At 43.3% G+C, this 26,039-nt stretch overlaps 1 protein-coding gene across 1 annotated transcript in view; it reads right to left on the reverse strand.

Moving 5' to 3' along the window:
• Window positions 1-543: 543 nt before the first annotated feature.
• Window positions 544-26,039, reverse strand: part of LOC142295785 (vomeronasal type-2 receptor 26-like) — a 135,500-nt gene continuing 110,004 nt past the window's right edge. Inside the window, exon 4 of the mRNA XM_075339236.1 lies at window positions 544-1,433. Within this exon, the coding sequence (XP_075195351.1) occupies window positions 544-1,433 (890 nt within the window). The remainder of the gene's footprint in view (window positions 1,434-26,039) is intronic.

Consider the following 26,039-nt stretch of genomic DNA (forward strand, 5'->3'; position numbering starts at 1 on the left):
TTGTGTGGGAAGTTGTAGTGTACTCTCTTCCAGCCTCCTAAATTATGCAATCATTTTGATGGCAGAATTTATGAGGGGAAACAGCCAGGCATGGCTCGGGCATCGGCCCTGGTTGTAACGGCTGGAGCTTGGCTATAACTAATGCCGAGCTACCTGCAGTAGTCGTGCAAGCACCACATGTGTGCCCTCATTATTGCCATGACATATCCATATGTCATAGGCTGGGGAAACCCTTGCCAACCATGATGTCTGGATACGTCACTGTTAGAGGTCGTGAAGGGATTAAAACAGAAAAGTATGAAGCTCTACTGTTCAAACAATATTGTCCCATTGGAGGATACAAAAGTAATAAATGTAATATAGAATCTAAGACTTTAATAATATAACCATAAAAACAGGATAATTTGTCATTTATTGACATTTTTTTCTTACTAATTTATAGATCTATTTCTATTTTACATTAATTGATACGATTAGATAGAAATCCCCATTTACAGTATAACATTAATATTAGTAATAGTCATAAGAATAATGATATTTTCTCTACATTTGTCTTCTTATATTTATCTCCTGTTTGAAAAGTATCATATAACATTTCGGAAAGAATATACAGCCCAAGATTCCACCACATGAAGTCAATATGGCAAATATCTCCACGGCCACCATGTTCTTCCCTTTGGTACTCAGATAAGCTGGGATCATGGCAATCCAGACGCTGCAGAACACCAGCATGCTGAAGGTGATGTACTTGGCCTCATTAAAGCTGTCCGGTAATGTCCTCACCATGAAAGCCAACACAAAGCTCACAGAAGCCAGGAGACCCAGATAACCCAACATGGAGTAGAACCAGATATCTGAGCCTTCATTACACTGAATGATGATCTTATCAATATATGAAGTCATATCAAACTCCTGATGAGGAGGCGAAACCAACATCCAGACAATGCAAATGAGAACTTGGACTGAGGAGCATATTCCCACCACATAATTTGATGTCTTCACACCAACCCACTTCTTCCAGATGCTGCCCGGTTTGGTGGCTTTGAAGGCAATACAGACGGTGATTGTTTTAGAAAGCACAGAAGATACAGAAATAGAGAAGAATATTCCAAATGTTGTCTGCCTCATCAAGCAGGTGATGTCCACAGGACGACCAAGAAAGAGGAAGACACAGAGAAAACTCAGGAAGATGGAGACCAAGAGGATGAAGCTCACAGTCCGGTTGTTGGCCCTCACAATTGGGGTGTCCCAGAAATGGATGAAAATTTTCAATATAAAAAGGGTAACAATGCAAAAAAATAAAGATATGGCTATAAAAACAGTTACAATTTCATCCTCTCCATAAGTCAGAAACTCATAGGATTTAGGGACACATTTCACTTTCTTCTCATCCGGCCACTCATCATCGGGACACGTGTGGCAGATCTCACTGTCTGTAGGAAATAAAGCAAAACATATGAAACATTTGATATGTTCAATATTGCAATGTCTGTGAAAAAAATAACCTTGTTTCATATACATACAGTGGATTTAAAAGTCTACACACTCTTTTTAACCCCTTTTATTGATGGAGCCAATTTTGACCTTAATTGCCAAACCCAATTTTTAAATCTGACCATTGTCAATTTATGTGGAATTAACTATGGAATGCTTCAACATATTCCGAAGATTCTGATACTGATTTTCTGTGACCTGTTGTACTTTTTGTTATTGGAAAATTTAGATCAATTTATTATGCGTTAATTTGCTAAAATGTCAGAATTTTGGAAAAATTTTGAAACATCAATTTTCATGCTTTACCTTTTTAAACTAGTTATGCTTCACAAAATAATTAATAAATAACAATCCCCATTCCCATATATCTACTTACATCTGCATCATTTTTTAAACATTTTTTTTATTTGATTAAATGTTAGAAGGATTAAAATGTTTCATTTTTGTCAAAATATTAGCATAATCATTTACATAATCAGTTTCCTTAGGGACCTACTCAGATATAAATGGAAAAGGAGAAGGAATATGTGCATTGAATTAAAACATGATTTTTATTAGATACATTTTTAAAAAGTTAATTGGAAAAAACAAAGATATATAAAAAAGCTTTGTAGACATTAAATACAATGAGCAATAAATAAAGTTTGTACAATATTAAAAAATTAACCATATAGAGCAGTAGGACAAATTATTTTTTGTGCTTAAAAAAGTCATTGAAATTAGCAGAAAATATTGCTATGTCTCATACAGGAAACCCGAATTGCAAAAATCAGAGAAATATGCTTTTATATTTTGGACTTGTCACTATTAATGATTATAAATCAAAGGGGTTCACAGAGCAAAGACCTGTGGGATACTGTGTTTGTATTCAGAGCTCCCAATACTAAAGAAGAAAGGTAAAGCATCCAGATATCAGAAAAAAAAAATGATCATAGTGAGTAAGTAGTCAGTGCAATCCAGTTTAAAAGGGTAATGTATTACCTAGGGAGATGAATGGAGATCACAGAATGACCCAAACTGGAGACCCCAATGTACGTTTCACGTCCTGTCGCATCGCTATTTGCTCGCTTTATCAAGGAGCAGTACACACATTCTTTGTCCTTTTCTATTACTTATATTTGGTGGATATGTGACCATGTAGACCACACTGGGATCAGTTTTACTATTCCCCCTGGTTTTGACATTGCCATAATAATTTTTGGATGGATATTTTTGTTCTCAGATTTAAATTGACTTAGCGGGACCTAAACACTGGAAGCTGCCAAAAGTGGATACCATTTTACAAGCCATACCTGTGAAATACTTTAAAACTGCTGTCAAGAAATGTACTAACCCTTCAGGTGCTGCACAGGAATTAATGATAAGAGGAAGGGAAAAAAAATGTAATTTTTCCTCTTAAATATTGATTTAGCACCAAACTTTTTACTTTTACAATGGATAGCACAATAAAATGGACAACTTATTTTGTTGCTCAGTTTGTTCTGAGCGAGTTGATACCCCACATATGGTTATAAACTTCTGTTTGTGCAAACGGCCGGGCTCAGAAGGGAAGAAGCGTTGTTTGGACTTTGCAACACAAATTTGGCTGAATTGACTCCGGATTCCATGATGCATTTGCATGGCCCATATGTTGCCTAAACAGCAGAAACCCTCATGGCTGATGCCATTTTGAGAACTATACCACTTGAGGACTTTATTTAGGAGCATACTGAGCATGTATCCATGGGCACTACAGAGACTTGATGTCATTAAGTCATCATATTGAAAAAAGTGAATTTTCTCAAAATTGCTCTTTAGCCCAAAATTATTCATTTTTGAAAGAAGTAACATGAAAAGGTTTATGCATCAGTTTGATTCGCACATTCTTCTGAATGCAGTCATACCCCACAAGTGAAAAACTTATGTTTGGACAAATGGCTGGGCTAGGAAGGGAAATAGTAATATTTGAGTTTTGGAGCACAAATTTGGCAGAAATAGATTACAGGCACCATGACACATTTGCAGGGCCTTCAAGGTGCCATTGGCAGACCTCATTCTAGAATTTTATGAAGTGGTATAGTGAATATTTTGAACCAAAAGTAAAACACAGAATTTGATAACATTAGGTGCTCATATTGAAGAATTTCAATTTATTTTTTCACTTTTGCATTTTTGCAGTTTGTTACTAGAGATGAGCAAACCTGTTTGATAAAGGTTCACCAACTTCATATTTGGTAAAAGCCTTAGCCTGTTCAGCTCGGGCTCGGTAATCTGAGCACTTTCCCCAAAAGTCGACAATGTTCAGCTTTATTCGATCAATGATTGCTTTTTCCAAACATGCTTTTCTAATAACAAATTATGCTTTTCGATAGAATTGTGGTGCTATATGTTGAATGGGGGATGTGTTTAATGAGTAGAAGGGTAGGGACTGTGTTTGCGGATGTTCCTGTAGCCAATCATGGCGCAGCAAATATCCACAAGGTTCAAACACAAGGGCTTGTGTCATTGGCTACCTAAGTCATATGTCAGTCTGCATACAAAATGCGGACATTTGGCGTCAGCACCATTTTATGAAGTTAAACATTAGGGAAGGTGCTGCCACTGGTGCTGCTAGACAGTGAGCTTAGATAAGGGTTAGATAGGGGTTTAATGATAGGTAGTTGAGATAGTAGAGCGATTGTGTAGAATTGGGATGTGCAGTGTAGGAAAATTATCTATATAGGTATTGCTACGTATTACTGCCTGCTCCAAATTAAGCAGTGAAACACATTTCTACGTATTGTTAGTTAGTAGTGCCTGCTGTACATTTTCTAGTGAACTAGCTAAACAGGTCTTGGCATTTTTCATTGCCTGCTCAAAATTACGCACTCAACCACATTTCTAAGTATTGTTAGATAATTGTGCCTGTTGTAAATTTGCTAGTGCACTGGCTAACAGGTCTTGGCACTTGTCATTGCCTAATCAAAAATTTCGCAGTCAACCACATTTCTAGATATTGTTAGTTAGTAGTGCCTGCTGTAAATTTGCTAGTGAACTAGCTAAAACTGTTTTGGAACGTTCCATTGCCCGCTCGAAATTACACAGTCAACCACATTTCTAGGTATTGTTAGTTAGTACTGCCTGATGTAAATTTGCTAGTGAACTGGCTAAAAAGGTCTTGGCATTTTTCATTGCCTGCTCGAAATTATGCAATAAACCACATTTCTAGTTATTAGTACTTATTTTGAGCTTTCACAATATTGCTAACACAGGCAGGAAATAATTTATCTTTTGTGTCAGGTGTCTGACAGGCATGGGAGTAGGGTTGCAAAACATCTGTTTGAACAGGGAAGGTAACATGAACCACGAGCAGTAAATTACAACAAGGTTGTGGTGGAAGGGAAATAGGCCGGTGTTTGAGGTGTACTTGTGGGAAGTTGTGTTAGTCAAAGCTCTAGTGAGCAAACACTGGCTCATCCTATTGTGGCGCCCCTGCGGCTTCAGGCGCCACAGCTTACTGCACCTCACCAGAGGTGCAGTATTCACATCGGATATGGTGAAGGTTGAAACCAGTAAACCACCAACCACACACCAACCAACACATAACACGAGAGCTCTTCCACTGGGACTGGGCTAGGGTAGGTGCTGGGGTGACCATCACAAGGTATGGGACCTTTTGCTCACTAGTCCAGGTACTCAGGAGGCGGGACCCCAACAGGGGTAACTAGGAGCTGTCTCACACATTAGTCAGTCGGTTTTGGGTGCATAAAGCACCAGGTTGCATTCAGGAGGAGAATAGCAGAGACACGGTCAGTTCGGGACCCGTGGTCTGGAGTTGGAGGATCGACCCAGGTTCTTAGGAAAGAAGGGTGATCCCAGGGTTCGCAGGGAGTGCAAAAGGCACCCGTGACCCGTTCCACGGCCTAGCAGCTGGGGTGGAGGGAAACCATTGAAAGGAGACGCACAGAAGGAAACCGCCGGCAACAAACTCCGAAGTATCCGGGATCGGCTGAGGCCCAATCACAGTGTAGCTTGGTGCTCCAATGACAGTGTGCATCCAAAGAATAAAGACCTTGAACTGCACCCTCTGTGTCATCCCATTACTGCTGGCGCTTCCAACATTGCGCCCTTTCGCTATAGGCGACTACTACCACCACTTTTATCCTCCCTGGGTCCAAGCTCTGCCTGTGGATTGCTGAGTTGAGTGACCATCCGCCCCCAGCAGAGAGAGACTTCCTGCAGCGGCAGCTAATAATTGGCCATACACCACAGGTGGAGTGACGAACAATTACTCCCATCATCCCCATCCTCATCTTTATTGACATTGCTGGGGTCATGGAACCGGGCAAGGCCACCGCAGTGACCCAGGAAAAGAATCGTGGCCCGGTGACGAGTAACCCTCAAGACCCTGTGGGCGTGCCACTATCCCAAGAGAAATGAGAAAAACGTACAATATTGGACAGCCTACTCCACTAGTTTTCTTTGTCAGCCACACATCACTTCAACTTCAAAATGGGACTGAAAAAAATCATGTGCTAGAGTATATGGCTGCCAAACCAACTGCACCTGCAGCTTCTTCCTCCTCCTGCATCACCATCGAAACTATTCTCACACAGGTCTCTGACTGCAGAACCTCTCCTTGTTTAACCACTACAGTTGGGCTGAGTGAGAGCTGGTCAGCTATAGAGATGAGCCACCCCCCTAGAGTTCAAATTTGGCTCGTCGAACGAAGGACAAGTTCGTCGAATGTTCGACGAACGTTCGACAAACCAATTCGAACCCCATTGAAAACAATAGGAGGCAAACACAAACACATAAAGACACATTATACATGTACACACACAGTTAATAAACATTGCCATTACACTTACAGATCCTCGCGACGTGTCCTGCACTCTGTCTCCCGCCGCTTTTCCTTCCGATAATCGCTGCATCCTCTCGGTAACCAGCACTAATGATAGGACCTTCCATGACGTCATCATAGCCATGTGACCAGTCACGTGTCTATTATCTCATTGGCTACAGACTGGTCACATGGCAAGACGTCATGCTAGGTCCTGTCAGTGCATCTCTCCGGTACGCGGGGCTCGTTCCAGCATCTCCGTGTACCAGCGAGATGCTATGGCACGTGGTTGGCTTCCGTTTTCCTGCATGTGGGTGCTCTTTACAGAGTCAGCCCACATGCAAGGACTGGCTGTCCCAGTCGGTGAATTGTGGCACCAGGAATCACGTGATCAGAGCACCATTGCTATAGTAACCCGCCTGTCAGGTTGCTATTGCAACGGTGGCAGCGGTGACGTCACCGCTTACAACCCGCAGCCTCTGCTCACTCACTGAGTGATTAGACTGCACGGGAGCAGCAGCGTTCTTCCTCCCATGCAGTGCTGTCTGATGTAGCAGAGCTGCATGGGTTGAAGGAGAAAGAAGACAGAAGACCAGGATCGTGGAGAGATGAGAGGGAGTAATAAACATGGAGTCTCTAACTGTGTCTGTGTATATTTCTATTAAAGTATTTTTTCTCTGTGTGGTGTCTTTTTTTAACCCTTTACTGGAGATTCTTAATGGCCGGGTCAAACTTGCCTGACATTAAGAATCTCTGGCTTAATACTAGCTAGTAAAACAAAGCTAGTATTAACCCATTATTTCCCAGCAAGTCACCTGGCTTAAGGGCTGCTGGAAGAGTTGGATACAGCGCCAGATGATGACGCTTCTATGAAAGCGCCATTTTCTGGGGTGGCTGCGGACTGGAATTCAAAGCAGAGGGGTGCAGAAAGCTCAGGTTAACCTGTGCTGCGGATTCCAATCCCCAGCTACCTAGTTGTACCTGGCTGGACAAAGAAATGGGGAAAAGCCCATGTCGATTTTTTTTTTTAAATTATTTCATGAAATTCATGAAATAATTAAAAAAAGGGCTTCCCTATTTTTTTAGTTCCCAGCCGGGTACAAATAGGCAGCTGGAGTTTGGGGGCAGCCGTACCTGCCTGCTGTACCTGGCTAGCATACAAAAATATGGCAAAGCCCACGTCATTTTTTTGGGGAGCAAAAAACTCCTGCATACAGTCCTGGATGGAGTATACTAAGCCTTGTACTTCTGCAGCTGCTTTCTGCTCTCCTGCATACACTAGTGAATGGAGCATGCTGAACCTTGTAGTTCTGCAGCTGCTGTCTGCTCTCCTGCATACACTAGTGAATTGAGCATGCTGAGCCTTGTAGTTCTGCAGCTGCTGTCTGCTCTCCTCCATACAGACAGACAGCAGCTGAATAACTACACGCTTCAGCATACACCATCCAGAACTGTATGCAGGAGTTTTTTGCCCCCCAGAAAAATTACGTTGACTTTTCCATGTTTTTGTATGCTAGCCAGGTACAGCAGGCATCTACGGGCTGCCCCCAACCCCCAGCTGCCTATTTGTACCCGGCTGGGAACCAAAAATATAGGGAAGCCCTTTTTTTTTTTAAATTATTTCATGAATTTCATGAAGTAATTAAAAAAAAAAAAATGACGCGGGCTTCACCCAATTTTTGTGTCCAGCCAGGTACAACTAGGCAGCTGAGGATTGGAATTCACAGCGCAGGGTGCCCAAGCTTTCTGGGCACCCCTGCTGCGAATCGCAGTCCTGAGCCGCCCCAGAAAATGGCACTTTCATAGAAGCGTGATCTTCTGGCGCTGTGTCTAACTCTTCCAGCTGCCATGGTGACGGTGGCTCGCTGGTTAATAATGGGGTTAGGGCTAGCTGTATATTATCAACCGGCCCTAAGCCCGAAATTCATGGTGTCACGCCAATATTAGACATGGCCACCATGAATTTCTAGTACAGATAAAAAAAAACACAACACAGAAAAATATTTTTATTAGAAATAAAACACAACACAATTAGTGACTCCATCTTTATTGAAATAAAGATCCCCCCTCCTCCGCAGTGATCCTGGGTCAAGGGTCCCGCGCCATCCAATCCAGATCCAATATCACCTGATCGGTTTGCTGGAAGGCAAAGCGATCAGATGATGTGTCAGGTTCAAAGGCCTGAATCACATGACACAGCAGCTGATTGTATAAACAGCTTTTATACAATCAGCTGATGCATCAGTGCAAAAAAAAACAAACAAACAAACTACACACTTCTGTGCAGACTCCTGTCGAGCGGTAAAAATCCTGCCTCACCGCTCGACTTATAGTGTCAGCTGATTCCATCACGTGACCGCATCAGCTGATCATTGCCAGGTTTGAGAGAGAGACAAGAGAGAGAAAAGAGAAGAGAGAGAAGGAGAGATAAAAGAGAGAAAAGAGAGAGAAAAGAGAAGAGAGGAAGAGAGAGAGAGAGGAGAGAGAGAGGAGTGAGACAGGAGATAGAATAGAGAGAGAAGAGGAGAGAAGAGAGAGAGAAGAGGAGAGAAGAGTTGAGAAGAGAGAAGAGGGAGAGAGAGAAGAGAAAGAGAGAGGAGAGAAGAGAAGAGGAGAGAAGAGAGAAGAGAGAGCGGAGAGAGAGGGAGAAAAAGAGAAAAAGAGAGAGAAAAAGAGAGAGAAAAAGAGAGAAAAAGAGAGAGAGAAAAAGAGAGAAAGAAAAAGAAAAAGTGAGAAAAAGAGAGAAAAAGAGAGAAAAAAAAGAAAGAGAGAGAAAAAGAGAGAGAGAAAAAAAGAGAGAGAGACAAAGAGAGAGAGATATGAGAGAGAGAGAGAGGAGAGAGAGAAGAGAGAGAAGAGAGAGAGAGGAGAAAGAGAGGAGAGAGAGAGGAGAGGAGAGAAAAGAGAGAGAGATGAGGAAAGAAGAGGAGAGAAGAGAGAAAGAGAAGAGAGAGAGAGGAGAGAGAGAGAGGAGTGAGACAGGAGATAGAATAGAGACAGAAGAGGAGAGAAGAGAGAGAGAAGAGGAGAGAAGAGTTGAGAAGAGAGAAGAGGGAGAGAGAGAAGAGAAAGAGAGAGGAGAGAAGAGAGAGAGAAGAGGAGAGAAGAGGAGAGAAGAGAGAAGAGAGAGCAGAGAGAGAGGGAGAAAGAGAAAAAAAGAGAGAGAAAGAGAGAAAAAGAGAGAGAAAAAGAGAGAAAAAGAGAGAGAGAAAAAGAAAAAGTGAGAAAAAGAGAGAAAAAGAGAGAAAAAAAGAAAGAGAGAGAAAAAGAGAGAGAGAAAAAAGAGAGAGACAAAGAGAGAGAGATATGAGAGAGAGAGATGAGAGAGAGAGAAGAGAGAGAAGAGAGAGAGAGGAGAAAGAGAGGAGAGAGAGAGGAGAGAGAGAGAGCAATGTTGCCTCATTCCGTGAACTGCTCCGATATTAGAGGTGTGTCCCGCAGCTCACAGCTGATGTCTGACTCCTCTCCTCAGTGCATAATTAAATTTAATTAAATTCAATTATAATTATAAATAAATAATAATTGTAATATAAAATAAATGAAACTCTTTACCGGGGCGGCAGGGATTTGAACTCATGAACTAATGGTCCCTAGGCAGTAGCTCTAACCATTAAGCCACTGCCCCTAATGAGAAAGACAGTAAGATTTGGTTATCTTGACCTCTGCATTGCAGAGTGAAGTTTCTGGTGACAGCGCGGCTCACTTCAGGTGCTGTGTGGAGAGGACACAGAGCGCTCGTGTTCTACGGGGCTTCCTGTCATCTTCATGTAGCAGAGCTGACAGTGTCGTGTGGATTACTTCGGACCTGGATTGTTGTTTGAGAATTAATAAAGAGGTAAATGAGGTTTTTTTTGTCTTTTATTCCAAATAAAGGATTTTTCGTTGTGTGTGTTTCTTTACTTTCACTTACAGGATAATCATGGAAGGTGTCTCGGGGAGACGCTTATCATGATTAACCCCGTTATTACCCCGATTGCCACCGCACCAGGGCAATTCGGGATGAGCTGGGTAGAGTCACAGGACTGTCGCACCTAATGGATGCAGCAATTCCGGGCAGCTGCTGGGTGATATTGTTAGGGTGGTGGGCTCCCCATAACGTGGCGCTTCCCATCCTGACAATACCAGCCTCCAGCCGTATGGCTTTATCCTGGCTGGTATCAAAATCAGGGGGAACCGCATTTTTTTTTAATTTATTTATTTATTTTACTGCACGATATAGACCCACCCACCAGCGGCTGTGATTGGTTGCAGTAAGACAGCTGTCACTCATCGTGGGGGCATGTCTGACTGCAACCAATTATTGGCGCCAGTGGGCGAGGAAGACAGGGAATACCTGATTGAATAATGAAGCGGCAGCCATTTTCAAAAGAGGAAAAGCCGCCAGAGATTTGTGACAGTAAAGGCGACAAGCAAGGCGCCCGTGATCGGTGAGTAAGAAAGAGAGAGGGATCGTGCTGGGGACTCAGGCAGATACGCAAAGTGTGCACATAGCCTTACTGTGAAAAGCCATACTTTTGGTGATCGAACGAAACTCAAACTGCCGAACTTTAAGTAAATCGTTCGAGTTCGTCGAATGACTTGAACACCGCCCAACTCTAGTCAGCAGTTACAGAAGTGACTATCCCTGGTGTTTTTGACCCATGTGAGTCACCGAGAGCACAACACATGTTTGTCAATCCACCATAACATCTCGGCTTACACTTCCCTCAAAGTCCACCAGTCGGTCATGGACACCTTACCTCACTCTCTCTCAGCACACCATCCAGCCCTCAGTTCAACAGTTTTGGTCACGTAAAAGATTATTCCTTCTTACACATGCCAAAGCTAAGAGGTTAACTTCACCTTATCTAAACTGTTGGCTATAGAAATGCTTCCTTTCCGCCTGGCCGATACAGACAGTTACCAAAACCTGATTGCCGTTGCAGTCCTCCAGTACCAGTTGCCCAGTTGTCATTATGTCTCTAATAAAGCTGTGCCTGTGCTAAACCATCATGTCACAGACAACATTACTTTTTCCTTGAAAAACTCTGTTTTTCCCTGGGTGCATTTCACCACTGACACCAGGATGAGCAAGCATGAGCAGGGGTCTTAAATCTCACTGACTAGGCACTTAGTTACTCTGGTGAGTGATGGAGCAGGTGAAGAAGAGGCTGTTTCCCAAGTCTTCAAATCTCCATTGTTTGCTGGACAAACCTCTGGATCACTGCTTCCTCCAATGTTTCTACTTGCACCACCTTTTCTAGGTCCTCCACCTGCACCCTCAACCACTCCCTTAACGTACAACATGTTCCAAGAGTGCAGAGAGAATTCCCCCACCCTCATACAGCTCAGCCAGGGCTAAGCACAATCAGGCAGTGCTGAAATTAAAATGTATTAGAGAAGCAAGTCACAGAGCAGAAGAGTTGTGGAGCGGCATTGTTGATAAATAGTTGTCTCCACTGAACCTAGAGCCAGGGAAGGCTGTGTACAATAATGTTGCAAACCTGTTGGCGGCCCTATGCCTGGGACACATCACACATGTGCCTCACATGGCCCATGTCCACAATTTGGTTGTTCAGAAATTTCTAGACACTATCCCAGCTTGGACTCGCTCCTGTAGAAGGCACAGTCGCTATTAGAGATGAGCGATGTTCGAGTGATTTTGGGGGGTGCTCGAGATCGAACTCGAACCCGAGCTTTTGATAAAAGCTCAACAGTTCGAGTTATGTTTGAGAACGGTTCGATCACCATAAACGTGGCTTTTCACAGTAAGGCTATGTGCACATGTTGCTATCTGCATGCATCCTGCGTCCCCAGCACAATCCCTCTCTCTTTCCTACTCACCGATCACGGGCGCCTCGCTCCATGTCTGTCACAAATCTGCGGTGTCTTTTCCTCTTTAGAAAATGGCTGTCGCTTCATTAGTCAATTAGTTATTCTGTGCTTTCCCTGCCCACCGGCGCCTATGATTGGTTGCAGTCAGACATGTCCCCAAGCTGAGTGACAGCTGTCTCACTGCAACCAATCACAGCCGCTGGCGGGCGGGTCTATATCGTGCAGTAAAATAAATAAATAAATAAAAAAAATGCGGTTTCCCCATATTTGATACCAGCCAGGATAAAGCCACACGGCTGGAGGCTGGTATTGTCAGGATGGGGAGCGCCACGGTATTGGGAGCCCTCGAGCCTAACAATATCACTCAGCAGCCGGCCGGAATAGCTGCATCCATTAGATGCGACAGTCCCGGACTCTACCCAGCTTATCCCGAATTGCCCTGGTGCGGTGGCAATCGGGGTAATAACGGGGTTGATCATGCCAGGCATCTCCCCGAGACACCTTCTATGATCAACCTGAAAGTAAAAGTGAATAAACACACACACGGAAAAATCCTTTATTTGGAATAAAAGACAAAAAAATCCTCTTTCACCCCTTTATTAATCCCCAAATACACATCCAGGTCCGACCTAATCCACACAACACTGTCAGCTTTGCTCCCTGAAGATGTAGCAGCACCGTAGCATACCATCGCTCTGTATCAGGTCCACGTGGCAATGAAGTGAATCGCGCTGTCAGCAGAGACTTCAGTCAGCACTGCAGGCTTTAAGATTACAAAATCTGCCTATCTTTATCAATGGAGCCAAAAGCTCAGTAGATAGAGAGCTCCCCTATGAAGCATTAGGTTGCAAGTTCTAGTCCCGGTGATGGATTTTTTTATATTTTAGTTTTAATTATATCGTGCAGTAAAATAAATAAATAAATTAAAAAAAAAAATGCGGTTCCCCCCATATTTGATACCAGCCAGGATAAAGCCGCACGGCTGGAGGCTGGTATTGTCAGGATGGGGAGCACCATGGTATGGGGAGCCCACCACCCTAACAATATCACCCAGCAACCGGCCAGAATAGCCGCATCCATTAGATGCGACAGTCCTGGAACTCCACCCAGCTCATCCCAAATTGCCCTGGTGCGGTGGCAATCGGGGTAATAATGAGTTTAATCATGCCAGGCGTCTCCCCGAGACACCTTTCATGATTAAACTGAAAGTGAAAGTAAAGAAAAACACACCGCGAAAAATCCTTTATTTGGAATAAAAGACAAAAAAACACCCTGTTTCACCCCTTTATTAACCCTCAAATACCCCTCTAGGTCCGATGTAATCCACACAACATAGTCAGCTCTGCTACAGAACACGAGTGCTCTGTATCAGCTCCACGTAGCAATCAAGTGAATTGCGCGTTCAGCAGAAACTTCAGCAATGCAGAAGTCAAGATTACCAAATCTGCCTATCTTTTTCATTAGAAGCAGTAGCTGAGTGGATAGCGTGCTCGCATAAGAACCATTAGGTTGCGAGTTCTAGTCCCGATAAAGGATTTACTTTTTTTTAAAATTATATTTATAATATATTTATAATTATAATTTAATTATGCACTGAGGGGAGGAAACGAACATCAGCTGTGAGCTCTCTCTCTCTCCTTTCTCTCTCTCTCACTCCTTTCTCTCTCTCCTTTCTTTCTCTCTCTCCTTTCTCGCTCTCTCTCCTTTCTCTCTCTTCTTTCTCTCTCTCCTTTCTTTCTCTCCTTTCTCTCTCTCCTTTCTTTCTCTCCTTTCTCTCTCTCCTTTCTTTCTCTCCTTTCTCTCTCTCCTTTCTCTCTCTCTCTCTTCTTTCTCTCTCCCTCTCCTTTCTCTCTCTCTCTCCTTTCTCTCTCTCTCTCTCCTTTCTCTCTCTCTCTCCTTTCTCTCTCTCTCTCCTTTCTCTTTCTCCTTTCTTTCTTTATTTCTTTCTCGCTCTCTCTTTCCTTTCTCTCTCTTTCCTTTCTCTCTCTACTTTCTTTCTCTCTCTTTCTCTCTCTCTCTCTCCTTTCTCTCTCTCCTTTCTTTCTCTCCTCACTCTCTCTCTCCTTTCTTTCTTTTTCTGCTTTCTCTCTCTCCTTTCTCTCTCTCTCTCCTTTCTCTCTCTCTCCTTTCTCTCTCTCCTTTCTCTCTCTTCTTTCTTTCTCTCTCTCTCTTTCTCTCTCTTCTTTCTCTCTTTCTCTCTCTTCTTTCTCTCTCTTCTTTCTCTCTCTCTTCTTTCTCTCTTTCTCTCTCTTCTTTCTCTCTTTCTCTCTCTTTCTTCTTTCTCTCTTTCTCTCTCTGTGTTTCTCTCTTTCTCTCTCTGTGTTTCTCTCTTTCGCTCTCTCTTCTTTCTCTCTTTCTCTCTCTCTTCTTTCTCTCTCTCTCTCTATCTCTCTCTTCTTCATCAGCTGTGAGCGGTGAGGCTGGCTTTTTACCACCGGCCGGCTAAACTACCAGCTGATGCCATCGGACAGGAGTCTGCACTGAAGTGTGTAGTTTGTTTTTTTTTTGCACTGATGCATCAGCTGATTGTATAAAAGCCGTTTATACAATCAGCTGCTGTGTCATGTGATTCAGGCCCTTGAACCTGACACATCATCTGATCGCTTTGCCTTCCAGCAAACCGATCAGGTGATATTGGATCCAGATTGGACGGCGCGGGACCCTTGATCCAGGAGTACTGCAAAGGGGGGTTATTTATTTCAATAAAGATGGAGTCACTAATTGTGTTGCGTTTTATTAATAAAAATATTTTTTTGTGTGTTTTTTTTTTTTTATCTGTACTAGAAATTTATGGTGGTCATGTCTAATCTTGGCGTGACACCATGAATTTTGGGCTTAGGGCCGGTTGATAATATACAGCTAGCCCTAACCCCATTATTACCCAGCGAGCCACCCGTCACCAGAGCAACTGGAAAAGTTGGATACAGCGCCACAAGATGGCACTTCTATGAAAGAGTCATTTTCTGGGGCGGCTGCAGACTGCAATTCGCAGCATGGGTGCCCAGAGCTGCGGATTCCAATCCCCAGCTGCCTAGTTGTACCTGGCTGGACATAAAAATTGGGCAAAGCCCACGTCATTTTTTTTTTAATTATTTCATAAAATTCATGAAATAATTAAAAAAAAAAGTGCTTCCCTATATTTTTGGTTCCCAGACGGGTACAAATAGGAAGCAGGGGGTTGGGGGCAGCCCGTACCTGCCTGCTGTACCTGGCTAGCATACAAAAACATGGCAAAGCCCACATCATTTTTTTGGGGGGCAAAAAACTCCTGCATACAGTCCTGGATGGAGTATGCTGAACCTTGTAGTTCTGCAGCTGCTGTCTGTCTGTATGGTGGAGAGCAGACAGCAGCTGCAGAACGACAAGGCTCAGCATGCTCAATTCACTAGTGTATGCAGGAGAGCAGACAGCAGCTGCAGAACTACAAGGCTCAGCATACTCCATCCAGAACTGTATGCAGGAGTTTTTTGCCCACCAAAAAAATGACGTGGGCTTCGCCATATTTTTGTATGCTAGCCAGGTACAGCAGGCAGGTACGGCTGCCCCCCACCCCCAGCTGCCTATTTGTACCCAGCTGTGAACTAAAAAAATAGGGAAGCCCTTTTTTTTACATATTTCATGAATTTCATGAAATAATTAAAAAAAAATATCGACATGAGCTTCGCCCCATTTTTGTGTCCAGCCAGGTGCAACTAAGCAGCTGGGGATTGGAATCCGCAGCACAAGTTGGCCCGAGCTTTCTGGGCCCCTCTGCTGTGAATTGCAGTCGGCAGCCGTCCCAGAAAATGGCGCTTTCATAGACGCGCCATTTTCTGCCACTGTAACCAACTCTTCCAGCAGCCCTGAAGCCGGGTGGCTCGCTGGGTAATAATTAGTTAATACTAGGTTTGTTTTACTAGCTAGTATTAAGTCAGAGATTCTTAATGTCAGGCAAGTTTGACCCGGCCATTAAGAATCTCCAATAAAGGGTTAAAAAAAAGACACCACACAGAGAAAAAATACTTTAAAGGGAACCTGTCATCAGGAATTTGGCTTTCAACCTAAACGTTTCCCCCTCTGCAGCTCGTGGGCTGCATTCTAGGAAGGTTTTTGTACTTTTTGTGCCCCTTTTTAAACCAAAATAAACACTTTATAAACTTGTACCTTTCTGTTTGAAAATCTTGTTAATTTTCCATGGGGGCGGGCCGTGTGGCGTCCGTTGCTGTAGCTTACGCCGTCCCCCATGCTCCAAATCATGCCTCATAACGCCGCCCACTGCGCCGAGGTCCCGTGCACGCCGGGACACCTAGTGACGTGGTCGCAGGCACGAGAGTATGGGCGGCGCTGTGATTGGATCGCAAGTGCGCGCCCATACTCTCGTGTGCGCGCTCTCCCCTCTGTACGTCGCTCAGATCCTCTGCTTCTCCTGTGCTCCGCTCCTCCCATCTATTTCCTGCTGCAGGGTACGATGGGAAGGAGGTGACGTCGGGCCGGCGCAGAACGCTGGAGGCAGTGGGGGAAAGGGCGGGCACGAGAGTATGGGCGGGCACTTGCGATGCAATCACAGCGCCGCCCATACTCTCGTGCATGCGACCACGTCACTAGGTGTCCCGGCGTGCACGGGACCTCGGCGCAGTGGGCGGCGTTATGAGGCATGATTTGGAGCATGGGGGACGGCGTAAGCTACAGCAACGGACGCCACACGGCCCGCCCCCATGGAAAATTAACAAGATTTTCAAACAGAAAGGTACAAGTTTATAAAGTGTTTATTTTGGTTTAAAAAGGGGCACAAAAAGTACAAAAACCTTCCTAGAATGCAGCCCACGAGCTGCAGAGGGGGAAACGTTTAGGTTGAAAGCCAAATTCCTGATGACAGGTTCCCTTTAATAGACATAAATACACAGACACACTTAGAGACTCCATGTTTATTACTCCCTCTCATCCCTCCACGATCCATGGTCTTCTGTCTTCTTTCTCCTTCAACCCATGCAGCTCAGCTACATCAGACAGTGCTGCATGAAAGGAAGACGCTGCTGCTTCCCGTGCAGTCTATATCACTCAGTGAGTGATCTGATCAGCAGCTGCTTGCTGTAAGTGGTGACGTCACCGCTGACAGGCGCATTGCTATAGCAACGGTGATCTCCGTTATTGACTGGCTGTGGCAGCCGGTGAATAACGGAATGGGGAAGCAGAACCGGGAGCCGACCATGTGCCAGAGCATATCGCTGGTACACGGGGATGCACAAACGAGCACCGCGTACCGGAGAGATGTACTGACAGGACCTAGCAATGATGTCTAGCCATGTGACCAGTCTGTAGCCAATGAGATAATAGACACGTGACTGGTCACATAGCTATTTTGACGTCACGATAGGTCCTATGCTAGTGCTGGTTACTGGGAGGACGCAACGATTATTGGAAGGAAAAGCGGCGGGAGACAGAGTGTAGGACGAGTCGCGGGGACCTGTAAGTGTTATGGCAATGTTTATTAACTGTATGTGTACATTTATAATGTGTTTTTATGTGTTTGTGTTTGCCTCCTATTGGTTTCAATGGGGTTCGAAAGGTTTGTCGAACCGTTCGTCGAGCCAAACTCGAACGCGGCCTTTGTTCGACAAACTGAACCGAACTCAAGCCTTTAGAGGGTGGCTCATCTCTACTGACTATTGGGTTGACACTTTGTTTGATCCACAGTACAATAAGAAATTTAGTAAGATACTTCCCACCTGGAAAGGGATGCGCAGATGCTGGAGTATTGAAACAAGCTTGTAGACAATATTAACAGTAGTTTTCTACAAAAGAGCAGTGAGACACACAGCATGCATTGCAGTTCTAGAATTACAACCATGGGAACTTCAAGTTGTAAATGCAGAAACATTAGCAGCAGCATCAGTTCAAGTGGCAGAAGCAATTTCTGTGAGATTTGGTACAAATTTTTTAGACCATTAAATGCACCTGCAGAACAGAGTAGAAGTCTGACACATAGTGAATGACTGGTGAGAATGGTGCAAGAGAATCTGAAGCTCAATATCAATGCCATAAAGGGGGATTGGACCCTTGTGTATTTTGGTCTTCAAAAATGGAAAAGTGTCTTGAGCTTGCCAGTCATGCCTTGGAAGTTTTGGCCTGCCCGGCACCCAGTGTTCCCTCAAAATGTGTCTTCAGCAATGCTGGTAATGACGAATAAGTGCATTTGGCTATCCCCTGAGAGCATAGAATGCCTAACTTTCATAAAGACGAACAAGTCATGGATCTCAAATGACTTTGCCACCCCAGTCACAGATTGTGTAGGCGATGTTGTCGTGTCAGGGTTCTGGGAGCAAGAGGCCAACGGCTTCCTGTCATCTTGCTGTCTCTGGTGAAGGAAGAAATGCTAGTTCAGGCCTTGTTCCAGGGCCAGTCCCATGCAGCCATGTTGCTTTTTTGGTCTATTTTTAGTCTGTGCCAATTGTTGACACTTTTCCAGTTGCCTGACCATATTTTTTGGAAATACGGAAACTCCAAGTAGGGTTTCCAGATTGTCTTTTGCCTGTAGTGCCCTGATTCTGGGAGCAATAGGCTTACATTTGTCACTCATGCGTCTCTTAATTTTGAAAATTAAAATGCCAGGCCACATTCTGTGTGTAAGTCAACACAATCAGGCAGTGTTTATATTAATATGTACTGGAGAACGCAGTCATACAGCAGAAGAGTTGTGGACCACTATCCAGGCCCAGTTTGATCAATGGCTGTCTCCACTGAACCTAGAGCCTTGGAAGGCCTTGTGCATTAATGGTGCAAACCTGGTGGTGGCACTATGCTTGGGTGACATCATATGTGCATTGCATGGCTCACATGCTCAACCTGGTTGTACAGAAATTTCTAGCTTCCTATTTTGGGCTGGATGCACTGCTTCAGAAGGCATGGTCGCTGTGTGCTCACTTACTAATCCACATCCTGTGTATTGCATGGACCATACCTCCCTGCTGTGGAAACACACTATGGGGAAATGGGGGGGGGCAATTGATGCCACTGTCCTTCTGTCTGCCTGAAATTATTTTAAATATCAAGACTCCACATTGGGACTCCAGGTTGTGTCTTGTCTGTACTGGCAGGGGTGTGGGAGCACCAGTCCTACACCTGTCTCTCATCCTCCTGTATGATTCTTATGTTAATAGTCTAGGAAGCTAATGGCCATGCCAAAACAGTTGTGCTGCCATGTAAAATGTTTTTTTTCTTTTTGGGATGTTTTTTGACCCCCCCCAAAGGTTTGGCCTCCCATTAATCCAATGAGGTTCGAAAAGGTTTAGAGTTAGGTTTGGTGAACTGTTTGGCGGTTGTAGTATTTGTTTGGTAAAGCTCAGCGGACCGAGCTTTGGAAGATTTGCTTATTTTTATTTGCTACCCACTTTCTTCTGATTGCACATGTACTCAAATATTCTGTTTGGACAAACAGCCTGGCTCAGAAGGAAAGGAAAATTATTTCAATTTTGAAACACAATTTTGGTTCTATTTGAAGTAAAATGTCATGAACGACAGAAAACCCATAAATGTTTCTTTTTAATTGTAAATTAAATCCTCTAAAGTATTTATCTAATTATTGAGTATTGAGTATTTTTATGCAAGTTTGAAAAATTAAAATTTTTCATTTTTGTCACTGTCACTTTTACGAATCTTCTTTGTACACACCTCACATGTTAAAAAACGTATCCAATAAAGCACCACTGAGAGTACTAGATACACGTCTGTGCCTATCATAGATAGTGGATCATTTGGTCTTCAGGGTAAATTTGTTGGATTCCTAGGACTCATTTGAAGCTTAAAGAGATATTGAGCTATCAAACGAGAAAATCCTTCTAGGAATTAATATTGACAAAAGAAGGCACTCCCCTAGCCCCCTGTATTTTTATACATTGATGAGACCAGTGATCAAAGTAAAAAAATATGCATGTCCCACAATGGGATTAAGTGAAAAAGTAAAAAAAGTGAAATAAAATGTGTAAGAAAAAAGTGCCCAAAAATCACAAAAAAAATCACCACTAAAAATACAGGGTTTGTGTTAAAATAAAAATTAACAAAAAACTACACAAACATTATATTGTTGCTACCTGAACTAACCAATTGACAAAACAGTCAAATTACTTAAAAAGTAAAAACAAAAAACACCAAAAATGTTGTTTTTTATCATATTGACACAGAAAATAGAGAAAAAACTGAGCCAGAGCATAAGTTGGTATATGTGCAATAGGAGCACATTCACACCATGGCCATTTCACAAACAAACCTAAAAGAAAAAACAAAAATGAGCAAATGCAGTGAAATAAAGTAAATATATAAATAATAGTAGTGTATTTAAAAAACATAGGGCACTTGGTTAACACTGCTTGATAAAAAAGTGAAAAAGCCACATCACCGCGACAAGGTGTCCCCATCAGGACAGTCGTACCCTAGTTTTAAAACTAGTGATGAGCAAGCACTAAAATACTCGAGTGCTTGATACTCGGATTGAGCAGGTTGGAAGGGATCAATTTGAGTAACGAGTATAAGGGAGCATTTTTTTGGCAGACCCTACAAAGAGGGCTGGGGGGAAGGCCGAAACATCACTGAAATGGTTGCAAATGCCACTTAAATGGAATAAAAACAGCATGGGGAAGATTCCTGGGCACATTTCTGACTCCCAGGTCACTGCTGAGAACAATGTTGTACAGTGTTCTTCTGTGTGCTTATATTGTGTTTTTATTGCATTTTTTTAGTTCCCTGTACACTGACAATAAATCCAAAGGCATGCCATTTTGTCCCACTCATAAGATCAAAGAGTTTGATCTTTTTCAGGATTTTCAGAATTTTATCAGGAAAATTATGAAAAAGAGACATTTCCTAATTAATAATAATAAATCTACCATTATATATCAACCACAAACAAATAATTCCCATCAAAATTGTATCCTATCCAAGCAAGGGACAGCATATCAAGACTTTGACTGAGATGTGTCACATCTCCACCTGAACCTGTTTCTGAAATGTCTGCTTCTGTTGTCAGGTACCGCCGTATTCACTCTGTGGGTGTTGCTGGCTATAGAGGAGATATCACAACCGGAAGATCTAGATAGCGCAGGTTGTGCCCACCCACTAGGCTTAGAGTGGCTGAGACTTGCAGAATGGGTGTGTGTACTGTCCAGCTAGTCATCAGCTCCTGGCTACAGCCTATTAGATTGCTCCACACCCTACTAAAGCTTCCAGCTTACTACTAGCAGTTGTCAGATATATTATAGTGTCTCCCTGGCTCAGTGCTGTCTGTGCCCTGTCTATTTTGCTTTTTGTAATTATTGTTCTTGTTTTGACCTTGGCTTATGTTCTTTGACTACTCTTATGAAATTTCTTGACTTTTCAGGATCCTGATGTTCTTTAAGTGACCTCCTGGCTTAGACCCTGCTTGATAACAATTCCTATCTCTGGTTCACACCTCCAGACTGCAGCCCTTCCATGGCTATCTATCCACTGGAACCCATTGTAAATCCAGATCTCTGTATAGGCGTTGTGGAGTGTCAGGGATTCTCTGTATTCTGCCAAATGGAGTGACATGTGCAATGTCTGTTTGATGTAGCCTTTTTGAAAAAGCTTCCAATTAAATCAAAGAGTCCAGCATCACAGATCCACAATAAAGCTGAATAAACTGCTAAAGTAACCAGCTGGGGTGGAGAGCTAGGACTAATCACAGGGGATGCCAACTAAAAAACTAAAGCAAGCAATCGCTCACAAAAATAAGAAGAAAAGAGGCACTCACCCCTTTTCCAGTGGACCCTTAGAAGCGCTAGTCTAAGCGCAAAACAGCAGCCGTTGTTCTTGCTTCCTGCATCCTCCTGCTGTTCCTTTCGTCCAAATGAAAAAAAGAACTGTTTTTCACTGCCTTGGGTGAGTGCCCATTTTCTTCTTACCTTATATCTGGACAAAAATGATGCATCCCGTCCTAATGGTGGTGAGTCAAATGCATGACCTGGCTCATTTAGTCCAAGGTCTTGCAGAGCAGATTCAGCATCTTAAATCCATAGAGACCCAAGCCCCTGCATCACCTCCCTTGTTTCTCCTGAGCTCAAGGTTGACCTTCCCAACTATTTTCTGGTGACCGTAAAGTTTTTTTCTTGTTTAAGGAAAGCTGTTGCCTATATTTCAGGCTCAGGCTCTCCTTTGTAAACTTGTTTTTTGAGGCCTTAGAGCTCCTCTATGATGAACATGACGGAGTAGCTTTCATTGTCAGGAGGTGCATCCTGCTGAGGATTATTGCACAGATTTTCGGCATTGGGCCGTACAGTGGAATGATCAGACTCTTAGCTGATGGTTTTGCTCCAGAATCTTTGACCAAGCTAAAAAAATGTTAAACAGCGGTTATGATTAATGAGGTTATGATTAAGAGGTTATACCTCGAAATGCGTAAACCAAAAGTGGCTTTTGTCTGTCTTCTCCATGTGAACAGTTTTTATCTTTATATGAAATGAAATGAGTTTTTTACTGCTGGATCGCTTTTTCTCTTTTTCCTTGGATCTCATGGAGTTTTGTTCCATGCATATTTACAGGTAAGCTGTTTTTTTTTAATTTTTTTCTTTGTTAAAAAATGTTGGTTCATTACTTCTTTCCTGACTCTCTTGATTCTGCTATGTTCCTGCAATCCATCTGGAGAGGCGTTGGTGCGAACGCAGACTAGAATGCACTGATGATGCTTCATCTTATCCTAAGACTTGTGCACCTGTCACCTGTACTGATGCAGATTGCAATGCGGTTTTCATTGTTTTTTTTTTTTATTTTGCCAGGAGATGCTGATTTATTGCAGGTATTTGGTGTATATGTTACAGGCAATGTATGAAAACCCGGCATTCTATAGAATACCTAGGCAATGTATACAATCCCTGTAGTTTTCAGGCAAGGTATGAAATATCTGCGTTGTTCTATACTTTTCTTAGGCATTATATAAAATGTCTAGGTATTATAAAGAACGACAAGAATTGCTCAGGCAAAGTCTGATATAATGCCCAGATTGGAAAAGTCTTTAGTAACAAATAGTCAAAAAAACTAATGAAAGAAGTAACAAATAGAGATGAGCTACCACCCTAGTATTCAAGTTCGGTTTGGTTTGTCAAATGGCATGTGTGTTCGTCGAACATTAGATGAATGTTCGTTGAACACTTTCGAACACCTTCGAATACCATTTAAAACAATGGCAGGCAAACACAAACACACACAAACATGCACAAATACGAACGCATGTTCCATCCGTTCCATCGCCGGCCTCCTGGGACTTGAAGTTCACCAGTGCAAGATGTGTATCGGGTAACCATCGCAACCGATGCCTGAACTTCCACTGACAGAGCGCTGATGTCAAAGGCAGGAGCCGCTTGCCTCTGAATGGCCAGCGCGCTGTCTTTGAGTAGCGTCTGACAGAGAAAGTTCCTCCCTCGTCGTGATGGTTACCCGATACACGTAGTTCACCGCTACAGGATGAGTATCGGGTAACCATCGCGATAAGGGATCAGACGCTACTCAAAGGCAGCGCGCTGGCCAATCAGAGGCAAGCGGCTCCTGTCTTTGACGTCAGCGCTCTGGCAGTGGAAGTTCCTGCATCGGTTGCGATAGTTACCCGATACACATCCTGTAGCCGCGAACTATGTGTATCGGGTAACCATAGTGACAAGGGAGGAACTTCCTCTGTCAGACGCTACTCAAAGACAGCGCACTGGCCAATCAGAGGCAAGCGGCTCCTGCCTTTGACGTCAGCGCTCTGGCAGTGGAAGTTCCGGCGTCGGTCACGATAGATACCCGATACACATCTTGTACCGGCGAAATGTAAGTCCCAGAAGGCCGGCGATGGAACGGAAGGTAAGGTGAGCATAATATGTGCGTGTGCGTGTGTGTATGTTTTTGTGTGTTTGTATTTGTTTGTGTGTGTTTGTGCATGTGTGGAATGGCACAATAGGGGACCAGGATGGGACATTTAACGAGTTGTGAACGGAATTGCTTGCATTGCAGTGATTTCCTATGGAAAATCTTGGTTTGCTAAATGAATAACTTGGTTAACAAGCACAGTCCCAGAACGGATTGTTCTCGTTAACCAAGGTTACACTGTATTAACATTGAATGACAGTATTACTGTGAAAAGCCAGTTACGCTTTTGGTGATCGAACCATTATCGAACATAACCTCGAACTGTCGAACTTGAAGCTAATTGTTCGAGTTCGTCGAACGACTCGAACATCGCCTAAAACAGGTCGAATTTGAGATTGGCGAACAGTTCAATTCGAACACCGCTCATTTCTAGTAACAAACAGTCAAAAAACTAATGAAAGAAGAAATCCTAAATGAACAACAGGATATCTTTACTGGGAAAAACACAAAGAAACATAAGTGTCATTCCTGACTATTAGTCTTTAGTAACAAAAAGTCAAAAACATTAAAGAAGAAATGCAAAATGAACAACAGGATATCTTTGCTGGGAAACAAAAAAAAGGAATCAGAAGTGTCATTCCTGACTGTTGCAGCACGGGAGGCTAGAATGGCATTTTGAATTGCACTTCATTTTTTTTTTTGACGCAAAGGCATCTGTTAGTTTGGCATTTAGTCTTGCACATACACCTCAAATCTGCTGCTACGGCACAGCAAGCACACTACTTCATTCCAGAAAGCATACAGGGTAGTCCATCTAAAAGTAGTAGGTGGAGAGGCAGCAGATGTGTGAAACTGGCTCAGTTGCCCTTAGCAACCAATCAGATTCCACTTTTCAGCCCTTAGCAACCAAACAGATTCCACTTTTCATTCCTCACAGACTCTTTGGAAACTGAAAGGTGGAATCTGATTGGTTGCTAATGCTAAGGGCAACTGAGTCAGTTTCACAGATCTGCTGCAACCTGCCTGTCCACCTACTTTTGGACGGACCACCCCTGTAGTATTCTACATTCCGCCTGTTTGTCATTTAGGTATTCTATAGAATGACTAGGAAATGATTGACCATCTGATGTATTTCATACTTTGATGACCCATTTCCAGCATTGTATACATTGCCTAGGTATTCTATAGAATGCCTGTTTTTACACATTGCCGGTAACATATCAATTCCATCAGCAATTCTGCATCTCCTGGAAATAAAACACAATTTAGGTGCAGATTTCTGCCATGAGATACAAACTTGGTGCTGAAATGTCTGCATGAGATTTGTGCACCAAATTTGTATCTCCTGGCCAAACACTGCACAAAAGGGGGTCAAAACTGTGGTTGTTGTGAGGCTGCCAGGAGACGCAGATTTGGTGCTGGAATTTAAACAATAATTTGATGCGATTTTTTTTTGCCAGGAGATGCAGGAATTTGATGTATAATATTCAGTAACAAATCTGCATCTCTTGTCAAAAAAACCATGGTTTTCTGCCAGGAGATGCAGGTCACATTAAACTCAATGAATTTACCTGAAGTGAGGTCACTGAGTTCAAAGATTTTACCTGAGGTGAGTTTACATATAGTCACAGATGGGGTACCATGGGAACCTCCAGCTGTGACTGCAGGTAAAGCCAGTGATGTTAGCACTAGAGATGAGCCACCCTCCAAAGGCTCAAGTTCGGTTCGGTTCAGCGAATGGAGGCCGCGTTCGAGTTCGGCTCGAAGAACCATTCGACGAACCTCTCGAACCCCATTGAAAACAATGGGAGGCAAACACATAAAAACACATCGAAAACACCTTCAAAGGTGCCCAAAAGGTGACAAACAACTCCCAAGACACCACAAACACATGGGAAATTGACAAGGACATATACTCATGCGAAAACAAAACAGCTGGATGAGGAAAAAGAGGAGGAGACACAGATATGGGCATGTCATGCCCTTCTAAAATCATGTAAAACACAGCAAGGGGACTCCAAGCAGAGTCTCACTTTTTCCAAAAATTGGGCCCCACAGACACCACTTCAGTGGCATCACTTGTGCCCCAGTTGCAAAC

The sequence above is a fragment of the Anomaloglossus baeobatrachus genome, chromosome 1, assembly GCF_048569485.1.
Source record: "Anomaloglossus baeobatrachus isolate aAnoBae1 chromosome 1, aAnoBae1.hap1, whole genome shotgun sequence".
Classification (NCBI taxonomy): Eukaryota; Metazoa; Chordata; class Amphibia; order Anura; family Aromobatidae; genus Anomaloglossus; species Anomaloglossus baeobatrachus.